At 40.1% G+C, this 14,709-nt stretch overlaps 1 protein-coding gene across 2 annotated transcripts in view; it reads left to right on the forward strand.

Annotated features, from left to right (window-relative positions):
• The window catches only part of atp10a (ATPase phospholipid transporting 10A), a 51,330-nt gene extending 42,138 nt beyond the window's left edge, over positions 1-9,192 (forward strand). For both annotated transcript variants that reach the window (XM_012861200.3, XM_012861199.3), the window contains exons 15-21: positions 1,000-1,076; positions 2,978-3,103; positions 3,188-3,388; positions 4,252-4,332; positions 4,444-4,548; positions 7,773-7,960; positions 8,146-9,192. In XM_012861200.3, coding sequence (XP_012716654.2) covers positions 1,000-1,076; positions 2,978-3,103; positions 3,188-3,388; positions 4,252-4,332; positions 4,444-4,548; positions 7,773-7,960; positions 8,146-8,773 — 1,406 coding nt within the window. In that variant the 3' untranslated portion in view covers positions 8,774-9,192. The remainder of the gene's footprint in view (positions 1-999; positions 1,077-2,977; positions 3,104-3,187; positions 3,389-4,251; positions 4,333-4,443; positions 4,549-7,772; positions 7,961-8,145) is intronic.
• The last annotated feature ends 5,517 nt before the right edge of the window (positions 9,193-14,709 follow it).

Below are 14,709 nucleotides of genomic sequence, written 5' to 3' on the forward strand. Positions count from 1 at the left end.
ACAAGACTCAGGAGTCGTTTGTGACCAGAAGATGAAGAAGGTAAGATATATAATTACAATGTGAAGCCTTTGCACTGCTAACAGTATTAGCGGTGCAAAGCCCCCCACCTCCTCCCAAATTATTGTTTTAAAAAGCAGTATGGGGAGATTTGACACCTGTCATCCCACACATGTCACATCTGTGCACGGTATTGCTGTATCCACTTGTAATTTAGTAGTGGTCAAAGGAGCCCACATGCCATCGCACACCAGTGTGTGACCCAGCTGGTGACCAGCATGGGTCTGACGTGGTTCGGTGGCCTTCACCCAGACACCACCAAGGGCCCTGTTTAGTTAAATGAATACATTTAGTAACATGTCTTGTTACTTCAAGCATCAATCATCCAAGCAAATTAACAGCAACAAACAAGAGTCAGTTGGAGATGAATCTGTTTGCTATCGGCAAAGAGGATTTGACAAGGTTTTCAGTGTGTTTAAGGGTTAGATTGCTGCTCTAAATTGATAACGTGTAGCTAAAGTTTTATGAAAGGGAGTACGTTTCTATGGGATTATGCAGATTTAGCCCTAGGGAGACCGTATCAAGCAGCTAGCACAAACCTTTGTGAGTGAGCCGAGATGTTGCGACAACAAAACTCTCCCTCTGCCCACTGTGGCTTCTCCCACTCCCACACCTGAAGGACCCAAACATAATCATTTTCTCACAGTAAAATAAAACCACAAGGGCTTGTTAGTTCACCTCTGTGGGTCGTCCTGTCCCTTTCAACACAGGGACAGAAAAGAAACTATTATTCCGCACAAAACCCCTCCTTCATAAATCTAATTCATCATTTGAAGAGTCGTATCTTTCGCTCTACGCGTGGCCATCTGAGCGTCTTGATGACACAACTTTTTACTGCCTCCAGGCTGTTGGCTGCTCCCACCTGACCAGTCATAATTTCTGCATCTTTCCTGCTGTGAGGGACTGTTTTTGTGTCTTTCTCCCTACCTCATTAATCACAGGCGACGGCGCTAATGATGTCAGCATGATCCAGGTAGCGGACGTTGGCGTGGGGATATCTGGACAGGAGGGGATGCAGGTAAGGGCGAAATAAGTCCACAGCAGATGGAGGTAGCAGCGCCGCGTAGGAGCTCTTGTGGCAGAGATGTGAATGTGGATGAAAAGTGTGAGTGTGATTTTTTTATTTTTTTTTTTTTTTTTTTTTTAGTTAAGGTGAAGGCTATAAATAGAGTTGCTTTTGTTGTGCCGAGTCAGGAGACCGGGTCCAGCATGCCGCAGAGAAGCAGCATGTTTTGAGTGCTTCGCTGTCTTTTTCAGGTCTAAGGCCTTAGAGGATCTTTGAAATTGGCTTCAAACGCTTAAAATCGGTTAATATGTCCTTCCTCCTGTGCGCTCATTCGCAGAAGTTAACTCGCACTCCAGCAATGGAGATTCCTGTTTAACTTCCTGCCGAGGCTTCAGCCACATGCTGCTGTTCAGCACATCTGTTAGTGCTTCTGTGTCCTGACTTTAGCTGAGCTTCTAGATTTATCACCATTTATCAGATTTGCTCTCACTGAGACAGCAGTGCAGTGTCCTGCAGAAGTATTCATCCCTCTTGGACGTGCCCATTTTTGCCTTGTTTAAAGCACTAGTTTGCATTCAGCCCTCCTGATTCAGTCACAGCTGTAAGCCCTTTGAGACATCTCTCTTAGCCTTGCACATATAGAGGCTGAGATTTTTGCAGATTTTTTGTTTTGCTCTTGTGAACATCTTCAAGTCTTGCCACAGATTCTCAACACGATTTGGGTCTGGACCTCTAAAACACACGGCCACACTTTGATATAAACCGTCTAATTCCATCGTAGCTCAGTGACCCTGAACATGCAGAGCTTAGAGTTGTTGTCCTGCTGGAAGGTAAACCTCTGCCCTCTTCCACAGTCTTTCTCCAGTTTCCTTCCAGGATTGCCCTGGATTTAGCTCTAGCCTTAGTTTCATCAACGCCATCGTGGCGTGTTGAGATATGACATGCTGTTAATTTTCCACCACTTAGCATAGTATTTTGCGTTATGGCTAAACTGTTTAACTTTGCTCTACTCTGGCCAGACCAGCTACTTTCACTGCTGTGGTCCCTGCATGGCATTTGGCAAACTGTAAACAGGAATTCTGACTTTCTTTCCACTGTTCTGTAACAAACTCTTATTGTGAAGCACTTTGTGATTTTTATTTTTTTTAAATTGTCAGCCGATTCTCCACCTGAGCCCCTTGGTTCAAACAGTAGGTTTGATCTACAGTTAGATCTTTAAAGCTTGGGCTATAGTCTTAGAACCCAACATCTTCACAACTGCATATCTGAGCTGTCTGCTGTGTTCCTTGGTCTTTGTGATGCTGATGTGCTCCAGTGTTCTCCAACAAACCTCTGAGGCCGTCACAGAACAGAGCCATTTTTATTGAGATTAAAGTACACACAGGAGGTTCTGGTGTACCTCGGTTACACTGAGGGATAGAACATTCATGCTTCTTATTGCTGCAAGGGCTGTGAGCACTTTCTCAAGACTGTAAATCATTGATATTCCAAATGGTTCAGACATGCTGGTTTCTCCATTTAGGACTGTATTTTCTGCATTATGGAAAAGGCCCATTTCCACCCAGTAGTTGATAGGGGGACTTTATTAAAGCACAACACAAGCTAAACAAGGTTTCTGGTGTTATTTGTCTTGATAGATAGTCTCGACAACTGGTAGGTGTCATAAAGCGTTAGCGGTGCCTCCATTGGAGGGCTGTCTTCAGGGAAGGTTTAAGGAAGTGATGGATGAGACCGACACTTTGATGCTACAGTAGTGAATCCCAATAGGTGCACAACTCGTTTAAGTGTTATTGCTTTGGAAAGCTTACACCCATTAAAGATTGATTAAAAATAAGCTGTTGAGTAGAGTAGGACCAGGCATGTTGATGATTGGAGGAGGAGACTGAATGTGGGTCACTTGTGGTGTTTTGCAGGCGGTGATGGCGAGCGACTTTGCTCTCCCTCGTTTCCGGTATCTGCAGAAGCTCCTGCTGGTGCATGGACACTGGTGCTACTCTCGACTGGCAAACATGATCCTGTATTTCTTCTACAAGAACGCTGTAAGCCCCTTTAGCTTCCGTATGTTGTTATTTAAATCAGATGAAAAGGTCCTGACAGTCCATCCCTTATTTTATTCCCTGCAGATGTTTGTTGCAATTGTCTTCTGGTATCAGTTCTACTGTGGGTTCTCGGGCTCAGCCATGATCGACCAATGGTATCTCATCTTCTTCAACCTGATGTTCTCCGCTTTTCCTCAACTCATCACTGGCACTCTGGACAAAGACGTGTCGGAAGAGACGCTTCAGCAACTACCTCAGCTCTATGTGAACGGCCAGAACTCTGAGGTCCAGTTTCACATTATATCACAGAACATCTTAGTTATTAACAGCTTTCTCAGTATTTCTAATCAAGTATCTTTTTTTCTGGAGTTCCTTTGTTTTCTCCAACGGGGTTCCCAATGCTAATTAGCATCATGCTAACTGTTTGTTGTCTGTCTCTTTTCAGCTGTAGTTATGTGTAGGGGAATTATATATTTTCGGCATGTATTAATGCCAATGTTAAGTTGTGTATGTGATTTCTTTCCAATAATAATTATAAATTCAATGTTAGATGTGATATCAGCCATGTGATACATTTTTGAAAGTTTGAATTGTAGATATAGTGATTGAAGGATGTTTTGAAGGACAAGCTTGTATAAGATAACGACGGGAAGGATGGATAACTACTCGGAGCTGAAAAACTGACCTAACTGTTGCTTGCAAATCCCAACAACTCAATAAGAAAAATGTTAGCAGAATAATAGAACTATAAACTAAGTAACTACTATATTTTGCAGCTCAGTTGTTTATTTGTAAGTGCATATCCCATTAATAATTTTTTTTATTGCAGGCTTGTTTGATTTAATTTGTGTCCACATGTTTGGACTTTAAGATTTCAAACTCTCTACTCTGTCAGTGATCCTGGCTGCCCACCTTGGGGAACAGGTGATGGGTGGTTACGCTCAGACAGCATTATAGGAGTATTACAGCTAACATTTCTATTGTTGATCCTTTTTATACTGTTACTGATGGTTATATTGGATAAAAAGAGAGATCTATAAGAGAATATTAGAAGCGACAGCTCAGCCTTAGCTTTGTGATTCCTGAAAATGCCCAGGTAGACCCAGAGATGAGCTAGCTAACGGGAAATGCTTGGATTTCTCTTGCAGGAATATAAGCCATATATGTTCTGGATGAACATGATCGATGCCTTTTACCAAAGCCTGGTGTGCTTCTTCATTCCTTACTTTGTGAGTCCTTGTTTAATTTCCATCAGCTCATCTCGCTCAGTGTTTTTTGTGGTTGAATGTACTCATTGTTTCCTCTGCCCTAACCCTGATCTCCTGCTAACCATCCCTCAGGCCTACGCTGACTCAGACGTGGATCTGTTTACATGGGGAACTCCCATCACTGCCATAGCTTTATTCACCATCCTGGTGCATTTAGGGATCGAGACTAAAACCTGGGTAAGAGACCAGCCTTAACCTCTGGTGACAGTGTCATTTTAGCTATTTGCTCTTAGTCACACCCTTATTAGCACCCTGGATATTTGTGAATACAGTGGTGAAAGTTAGAAAATGTCTTTGTTTCTGCAGATGGTCCACTCCAAGCTCCTTTTTATTCCCCTTTAGCTTTGGTTTTATTCCCTTCGATTCTTGTCAGACCGTGTCAGATAACAAACCCCTTTAAAGGTATTTTAGGGGACAGCAGCCAGTGCTCTTTTTTGTGTTTCACCGTACAATAGCTGTGAGCCTGTAATCAATTACAGGTTTTGTACTGGAGTCCAATTTAATGACCCGCGGTAATTACCTACTGTCAGATCAGCCAGTGTGCCCAACTGCAGCTCAGCAGCCATGTGTCCACCTACCATGTGAAGCAGGGTAAATGTATGTACAGAAACCCCAGAAATATTCAGGGTTCTTCAGAAATCCTTTTGAAGTTGTAAACGAGAAAAAAGTCTATTTTTAAAATGAGCAAAGGGATTTTTACATTTTGCAAATCTCTACTTGTAAAGACAGAAATATCATGCTGTCATGTAAAGACGATATACGGGGGAACGTCTAAATGCAAATGTAATTCAAGACCAGTTTGTATCCTGACTTGGGTCCTGAAAAAATATATTTGGAAATGTATCCCAACCAATTAAACCTAATGGAACTTAAAGGAGCATTGTGTAAGTTTAAAGGTTAAATATTGTGTTTTTTTTTATTTCCTAACCATGCCCTTACAGTTGCCCGACATGTAAAATGAGTTTATCTTTATCTTACCCCAGGAAACATTACGCCTCTAAACAAAAGATCTGCGCAGTCGCAGCGATAGATGCTTTTCCTCTTCTCCCGTGCAAGACTGGTGTCATTTCAACTTGTCACCAGAGGGGGCAGACGTCTTCAAAAACACTGGAACTTGCGCTATGCTCCTTTAACATGTTTTGTTGCAAACCTCTTCCCAAAACCCTGGAAAAATACACATCACATTAGATCTCTCATTTTCAGCCTAATAGAGTAAATAATCCTAAATTATAGCAATGCTAGTTTTTTTTACCTAATAATAAACAATAAGTACTGAAGACAATGAACACAGTTTTCTTTTCTTTTTTCCAGGGTACCCACATGGTTGACATGATGAGGATTAACATTGGGGGAGGGGCTTGTATTTTATTACTATATTACTATACCATATTTCCTCCGCCTAGAAGCTCTACCTACGCCCATATCACTGTTCTTGGGTGGTTTGCACTCAAATATCAACCAGTTTATAGTCACTTGGTTCTAACTGAACTTTTTTATCATACATAGTTATGGCACTCAACAACAGCTTGCTGGGCCCAGACACGTTGCACTTTTGCCAATGTTGCACACGCCACTAGATGGCTCTGACGGTGTTGTCGGTGTGACGGGCCCAGGAGAAGCAGGGAAACCGGCACAGGACCGTGTTCATGTAGCAGTAGCACGCGGAACATATCCTGGTACAACACCACAGAGGTTGAGGGAGGCGAGCGGTGCCGTCGCTAGTCTTCCAAATAAAGCCTTCACATTCCTGTTCGTTTAAAGAAAAATCATATTTGAGGCATTCATGTAGTGCTTGGATGTGAAAAAAAATTGTATTCAAAATTGTATGTAGAAGTTCCACTGTATAATAAGTCTATTTAGTGTAACAAAAGGACAAGGTTAGCTGTTATATTGGACAGGTAACCTTGTTTGACTTATGCTGTAATCTGCTGCATTGCAGTTAATAAACTTAACTACCTCTGTGGATGTGTGTGGGTGGCTTTGGAGGAGTTTGGGGCCCCCACCTATACAGTGATGGGAGAAACGCTACTTTCTATAGTTAGCTTTGGCGGTAGAGATGAGCAATTGATTATTTTCAACATTAACAAGTCTTCAATGCAAGATATCTGGCGGGATATTTTATTCTCTGCATAGCATTCAATTTAGGATAATTTAAGGCTTTCTAACAAATGTGTCTTTTATTTATGTTCTCTATTAAAGTATACATAAACAGCTGCTGTTCTTAAGGTGTCAGTAATTGACAACCACCGTGTCGCCTCTTAAGGTTGTTTTTGTTGCAGATCAGCCTACCGGCATGTTGGATTCATCCAGTCTGACCAGCAGACGCAGCCAGCAGCAAGCTTTCTAGCATCTTTCTAGCTTTCTAACAGTCTGCAGGAGTTTTAAATGCAGCTACATGTCCTTCTTTTGATAGATACGACTTACGTATGTTAAAGACATTCAGTCAGCATAAGCACTTTTAATCAGTTGCATATAAATACTTAAAAGTCTGGATCTTCATGTCAAATGAGCGAGTTACTCAGCTAAACGTTACTGTTGAGGAAATGATGCTGCTACTCAGCAGGAACGGCAGCAGGAGAAGAGTTTGCAGGAAGTGCACTCTTAACACAAAAATAAACATAGGACTTATTACTCATCTTTGCACAACCGACATTAGATCCGTGGCAGTTTTATTGACGGGATGTAGATCTATACTGTTGCTATTTTCAGATACTCCGAAATACCATCTCAGAGCCTAGCCCTACTTCGGCTATAGTTGGTGTTACTCATGTGTCAGGCTGGCATTAAGGATTTTTATGACCGCTGTGTCAAAAAAAAGAAGGAATTATGGCACTTTGTTGTATTTGAAACTCAGATGACGTTCAAGGACTCAGTGCCAAACTTGAAGCCGGTGCACATGTTCATTCACACACTCATCCACTTGTTAGCCTCTGTGTGAAAGCTGATTGAACGTTAGATGTTAATCTCAGACAAAGAACGACAACTACAAGTTAATTTATTAGCCTGATAAGTATTCACTAATTAAAAGTTTCAAGTTTCAATGAAATGTGATGTTTGTATCTTGTGGCTCCAGTAAACATTAGACTCGTAGTGTTTTAAGCCACTAGGGGACGGACACACCCTATTGCTAATCATACTTGTAATGATTCTCAATTAGCTGATGTCTGGTTTCAAACTCAACGTTTTAATTGGTCATGCATTTTTTTTTAAAGAGTTGTTCCAACGTTTCGTCCTAAATTAAGCTTTTAAAGTATGCATTGATTTGTTCTGATGTATTGACCTCCGCCAACTCGGGTTCTGATGAGACGGTGTGATTTTTTTAAATTGAGGCGTATTGATTCCCGTTAGATGAGTAATTGTTTTTGGTAAATGACCCTCTCTTTATTCTCCCTCCTCTGCAGACCTGGATGAACTGGCTGTCTATAGCCTTCAGCGTAGCCCTATTCTTTACTGTTGCTCTGTGCTACAACGCCTCCTGTCCCACTTGCTACGCTCCCTCAAACCCCTACTGGACCATGCAGAGGCTGCTGCAGGAGCCTCTCTTCTATCTGCTGTGCACCATCACACCTGTGGCCGCGCTGCTGCCTCGGTACACTCGCTTTTATTTGCAGATAAGTGAAAGCACAAGCAGGCCCTGAAATATTTATGATCTGCGCGGTGGAAATATTTCTGTTATAGATACCAGATGGGTCTGTTTATTCCGAGAGCCTGGCATTTATCGTCGGAGTAGCGCTGAAGCATGTCCTGATGTCTGGCTTCGTTTTTCTTTTCCAGATATTTCTACAGGGCGTGTCAAGGCACACTGTTTCCAAACCCGGTGCAGGCTGGAAGGCAGTTAGATAAGCTCCCTTCCGACACCCGCAGGAACATCCTCAGTCTGAGCAGGGTCAAGATGGGGTCACCGCTGAGTCCAGAGCCCCCCTTCCTGTCGCTCAACAAATCCAAAGGTTGCCAGAAGAGCATGTCTGGCTCCAGAGCATCACAGGACAAACAGGGTTCTGTACTACAGACTAATAAAGAGAAGGTTCCAAAAACGCCATTGGTGTCTTCACATGGTGAGAAACACCTCTCAGATGTCTACCCGGTAGCTCCATCAGAACAAGACCTTTCTCCCTACACCAGCCCCCAGCTCTCCTGCCAGCCAAAGCCACATTCTGCCAAAGACTCAGACTGCCTGGATGAGACTTTACAGCCATCAGATCTCAGTCTGTCTAGTTGGAATGCTTCCACACCTCTGGTGACACAGACGGACGCCGTCCACCTGAACCTGCCCCCCGACGGACCTTCAGAGTGCGTTAAATACACCAGGAGCTCAGAGGAAGGACTCTGCTCCGACCACGTTGTTCAGCCGGCACACAGGACTGTGCAAGTGGCAGAACAGGCTCTACACACTGCCTTATGATGTCTTACAGTACAACCCCTGCCAAAAAATACAGAGTCACTAGTTTTGGATGAAGTACAGTCGGCTGGTGTATTTCGTTGTATAAAAACTAATTATAACGTTATACCAGCTGAACATTCTGCAAATATATGTACTGCAAAAATTTGTATTCAATGGCACATTTTTTTTCAGGACAAGTAGAGGAAAAACTGTGAAATGACTCCATGATTAGAACCAGGAACCAAAAAAAAAATCACTATTTCATATAGGGTTGATAAATGGATGGCGCAGTAATATTTATTTAGCAATGCTTCCAGCATTGTTGTAGAAACCGATCAACTGCATAGACTAAGTTTTTATTATTTATTTATTTATTCATTTATTTTTTCAGCCATAAATATTCAACTTTGACAGAGATCCAGATTGGAGGTGCACCAATCCAAATTGATTTGATTTTTTTTTTATTTTATTTTTTTTATTTTAAGCATTGACCTTGTAATACCAATTTTACTTAGTTCCAATTTCTTTTAAAGAACTATATAAAAAAATATTTTATTTAAAAAAATTAAAAAATAAAGTTTTTTCTAGCCTTCCGTCCTTGAACAGGCAGTTATTTATAATTATTTTTTATTCATTTCTATTAGGAAAAGAGGCAAGGTCATGCTTTGTGTTTGGAAAAAACAAAACGCTCACCATAAAACAAGGTTTTAATAATTTTAAAACAAAGGGAATTATTATTCAGTTGCCATTTTAAATAGTCTTTATCTTATATTAGCATTTAGCATGGCTAGCATTATTGAAAAAGCAGTGTCCTTTTGCATTAGAGTTTAGATTCTCACCCTAATTTAATTTTAATTAACAGCTTTCCAAAGCCAGCCAGTTCCACAACAGATAAACTGGAAGTTTAAACGGACAAAAGCATCAACTTTGCTGTAATGCAGTCAGCCTTCCTGTTATCTGCACTCTCACAACCTGAACCGATGAAATGTCTCCAGATGTCATAGGAAAAATATCTTTTATGAATAACTTCTTATGTCTTTTGGGCCTTCTGGCTTAATTTTAAACACGTCTGACATCAAAATATCTAACCTCTTAACTCAGTAACCACTTCCACAGCGAAGAGTGTAGTCAGTTCAGACTTACAGTTTTTCCTCGGCTTAATTCCAAAAAAATGTGGTATTAGTAACAACTGTTTCCTTAAATTGTGGTGAGGCATGTTTTGTGAAGCTGCTAAATAATAGTTTAGCTTCAGTCTGATTTGTTTTTATTTTTGCTCCAAATTACAGCTGAACATCTTGAAATAATAGTACATCCATATTTATTTGCCAGGGGTTGTATGTTACTCATACTCAATTTGCACAATAGGTTTTCTTTATCAAGTTTATTGAATTCTTTTTTTTTTTTTATGTTTCTCTAAAACAAATGTAAAAAGGTACTTTATGTTTTCTATGTACAGCTAATGTCATTTTGCTTTAGATATCTGGGAGAAGACAGAACTGGAAAATCTCCTAAAAGTTGAGTTTCATTCCTGAGAAGCTTTAATATCTCAAATATATGCATCTCCTCAATGATCAGGTTACATTGTGAAGGGACAGAAAGAAGACATGCCACTGCTTACTTGTTTGGGAGTTTGTTTCCTCTCTGAAGCCAAACTGTCGGCTCAGCCTGTAGGGGCATTAAAACCTGGAACAGACACCACGGCGGCCTTGAATCTTTGCGGAAGTAACTTCCAAAGAAAGACGTTTTAAATAGTCTCCGCCTGTTTTTAGCCTGTTTATACTGACATACAGCAGATCGTGGCCTTGGTTCAGCGGGATCAGTGGACTCGTTGAATCATCTTCATTTTGCCCAGATTGAACCAAAGCATCTTTATAGTTAGTATGTTGCACGGTAAATTACACTGAATTTTTTTATTTCTTTTTTTTTTTTTTTTGCTCCGTCAAGCTATAATTTTACATCGTGGCAATTCAAAGCAGATCTTTCGTTTCAGTCTGTCCACAGGACCTTGACGGGTATTTTGTTCCGTATGAGTGTAAGGATATTTTGTCGAAGCAGGCGTTTCAGTTTCAAGGTTGTTTAATCGGTGAGACCTTGGTTGATGGAAAACATCAAGAGTTTTCAAAAGGAGATTAAAAAGCCTTAAAGTATTTAAATATTTTATTAGAAAACAGTTACACGTCTAACATTTCATTTGAAAGCATTTAATGAAAAAAAGCTTAGTTGTGGGAATAATCTTTTATTTTTCTTTGAAAGCCCAAATTTCGGCTTGTTTTCAGTGTGCTGGTGGACTCCACCAGATTTTTATTGATACCCTGTGATGTTTCCAAAGTCCATGATGCCGTGTTAGCAGAGCTTTTATCACACAAACAGATCCACAGCATCACAGATCCTCCACTTTTCTTAGCAGAAGGCGTTTTCCACAAATTTATTCTCTGCTCAGTCTGAGCAATTATATATAATAAATATTCCAATGGTGAAAACGCTGCCTTAACTTTGGTCGCGGCAGGACTTGCAAACAACTGGGTGACTTGATTGAGGCTGGACAATCCAAAGATGCTGTTCTTTGCCTCAGCACTGGCCTTTGGCATTTAACTTACCTCCCATAGCATCCTCCTCAGTGTGTGTGGTAGCAAGGTAAATATGGCTCCTCAGCCCCCACTGGCTAAAACAAATGGGCCTTTGTGTCATTTCCTGGTAAAGGCCTACCGAAACTGGAAGTCGCAAGTTACTAATTAGAGATTCCTGGATGCTTTAATCAACCAAAGAAAGTAAAGTGGCTGTAAAATGGTGCTTTGGTTGCATTGATTTTAAAGGGGTTAGGAATATGAACTACTGTGCTACAGATGGATTTATTTGAACCTCCGGCATTCTAGTGATCCTTATCAGGAATGTCACTAAGTGTATGTTTTTCCAACAGCAGGACAGTTGTGCATCTATAGTCGTTTTCACACAGACGTGTCATATAGTGAAACAAGCAGACTTCCTGGTTTAGCACCTGTTGTGTTTCCATCCATCATAGCCCTTTAGTTATAACCACAGGATATCAGAAAGATTAAAAAAAGGGGGGTATTTGTTGACATTCTTGTCAAATACTCAAGAATTTTGCACCTCCCACAGTTCTGTGTTAGACTTGAGTTTGAATTTTTATTTGTTTGCCAAGAGAAAGTTTGATTTTTACCTTCTTGAAAGCTCTGTCATACTGAAGTTTGACAGTGAATATGCAACGTTTCTACAAAAACTACCTTCTCCAGGCCAGTAATTTGAGTGTATTTGAGTGACTTGAAGAAACAGAAGGTTGCCACGAAAACAAGTGAGGGGGAATCACGCCTACAAGAAGACGAGTTGTTTGACTACATTTAAGTGCAACTGCACAAATGTGGGGCTTTTAGTCCATATTTAATGAACTGATTATAAGAAGCCTACATTAGAGACTGGAGAGAAATGGAAAGCTAGCATTGCAACCAGCTAGCTCTGATGAGCGCTAATAAAAGCCACGCAGCAGTGCCTTGTAAAGCTAATGCATGTACATTTTTTTGTATCTTGTTTGTTGGGAGAAAATACTGTAGTTACTCATTTGGGTTCCCTGAAGCAGTGAAGACCAGCGGTGTTAAGCACACAGCTTTAGAAAAGCTAGGAGACTGTTTGCGTTCAGTCTTTAATGCTAAGCTAACTGTTTTCTGGCTATAAACTGGAACTCAGTCTGAACACAGAATCAGTTGCCTTTGCAAATTAAAGATTTTCTGAGTTTTTAGAGTTGTCTTGAAAAAGAAATTTTAACCACAAATGTAGCGCTGCAAGACAATTTTAAAGCTATAGTTTTGTTCTGTCCAAACATAAAGGAGCCTGTAAGCCCATGCTAATGCAAACCAGTAAAACCTCCAATGAGTCACTGCACTTGGCCCATAGCTAGTCTGGTTATTAACAGCTGTAAAATCCCAAGTGTTTTGTTTTTTTTAGCAAATCAGACATAGTGAGATTTTTAGCCTCTAGGAGGCAGCTTTTCTTTCCAGTCTAGCTAAGCTAAATTTACATTTGTGGATCTCTCAACTATAACTGTAAAAAGAAAAAGAGCAGGTATAAAACTATTTGTTGAAGAGTAGCACAGTAAGTTGATTTTGTCGCTCTTTCAAATGTTGTTCTTGAAGGTCCTTTTGAGAACTTCTATCACATGCTGATTTTTAGCTAGTCACGCATCTTTCCGCCATTGTTTAGCTGGAAACCAAATCCCCAATGCTGAATGGTGTTTCCAAATGACATTCCTTTTATATTTATATTTGCACTTTAAAGCGTTTTGTCAGACCAGTCATTGCGAATTTCTGTTGTTGCACAACTGTTTATTGTTGCAATGCAATATGCAAGAAGAAATGGGAGGTATTGTTCTGTTCTTAACCAACAGTATATTTTTTAGTGTGTACAAACCAAGTATGGGGAATTGGCCAAAAGTAATTATTGAGGAGCATTGGCAGTAGCATAGCCTTTAACGGTTTAATATATTGCAGTGTATTTTTTTGTAAGGAAAAAAAAGAAACCAAATACCAAAGATAATTTATATCAGGCTTGTTTTTCTTTGCAACATTATGTGCCTTGACACTGGATAAGAAATTGCTGAATCTGTTTGTTTAGATATGATTGAGCATGTTTGTGTTTGTACAGATATTTATAAGGCAGTTTGGGGTCTTTGCTCCCGACTTTTCCCCCCTGCTTTGATTGCCCTTCTCCGGCACGTTGTTTATATCTGTTTGCTCTGTTTCGTGTGTTCTGTTCGTCCTGTACCCTCTGCAGCATGCTGCGTGTGCCAGGAAGAAGCTCGACCGTCTTCTGCTGCATTCCATCATTCTGATTTCCACTTTTTACAACACAGCAAAAAAAAAAAAGTGTATATGGTGGTTGAGCTTTTTGGGGATGTTCCTTATCATTTTTCCTTACACTAACTGTCATAAAAAGAAGAATTTTCTGTTTGTTTTTTGTTTTTGTTTTTTTGTCCTTGGTGTAAATCTGTTCTGACCAGCCTCCTGTAAGTAAAAAAAAAAAATTACCAAGAAATGCCAAAATACTTCAGCACATTCCAAAATACAATGTTTTATATCAGTTTCCTGTTAATTTTAGGTGTTTCAAATGTTTTGTACATTGCTGGTTGTGATCAAAATAAAACTGCAAGAATAAAGTATATAAAAAAGCAACGGTTTTAGTAGACCATAAAACCCTGTTTCTATTTGTTAGAAGGGTCCTTAGCGGCTGGATTTTTCAGCAGAGACGCCTGCAGAGGAAGACATGGAGGCGAGTCATCTGAACAATACATTTTGAAACCTCAGTTGTTCACAACTTATTTTAAAGATTGGTTAAATCATCGCTTGGTATCCATTTGTCTGTTTAGATCACAGGACAGGGCTTCATCAGTGATAGCTGAGAAGAAGCTGCCAACCAACAACACAACAAATTGGTCACTTTCTGTAATTCATTTAACAATGAAAACAAAGCAGTATTTTAAATGTATCAATATAAGTAGTGACTATTACAGTATAGCAAAAATAAAGTACATTTCCCATTCAGGATCCTTGAGGTGTGTTTCTATGACAGTAATGTTAAACCTGCCACAATACAGATGAGATATTTCAGGACATAATTCTGGACTGTGTATAGTGGGAATTGCTGAGCAAAGCAATTTAAACCTATAACAACTGCTGTTGTAAGGTGCTGATGTTTAAATACGTAAATGGGATTGTACAGGTGCCCTCTGTGATTGGTGCAGCCAGAACATGGTTACCATAGGATATGTCTTATATATTGTAAGGGTGCACTGCCATTTCTATTTGCCCAAGTTTTTTTCAATTCAATTAAATTTTATTTATATAGCCCTAATTCACAACATATGTCATCTCCAGACACTTTACATAGATTCAATCAGATTATACAGATTGGTCAAAAAGTTTCCTATCTAAGGAAACCCAGCAGATTGC

Source organism: Fundulus heteroclitus, chromosome 9, assembly GCF_011125445.2.
Source record: "Fundulus heteroclitus isolate FHET01 chromosome 9, MU-UCD_Fhet_4.1, whole genome shotgun sequence".
NCBI lineage: Eukaryota > Metazoa > Chordata > Actinopteri > Cyprinodontiformes > Fundulidae > Fundulus > Fundulus heteroclitus.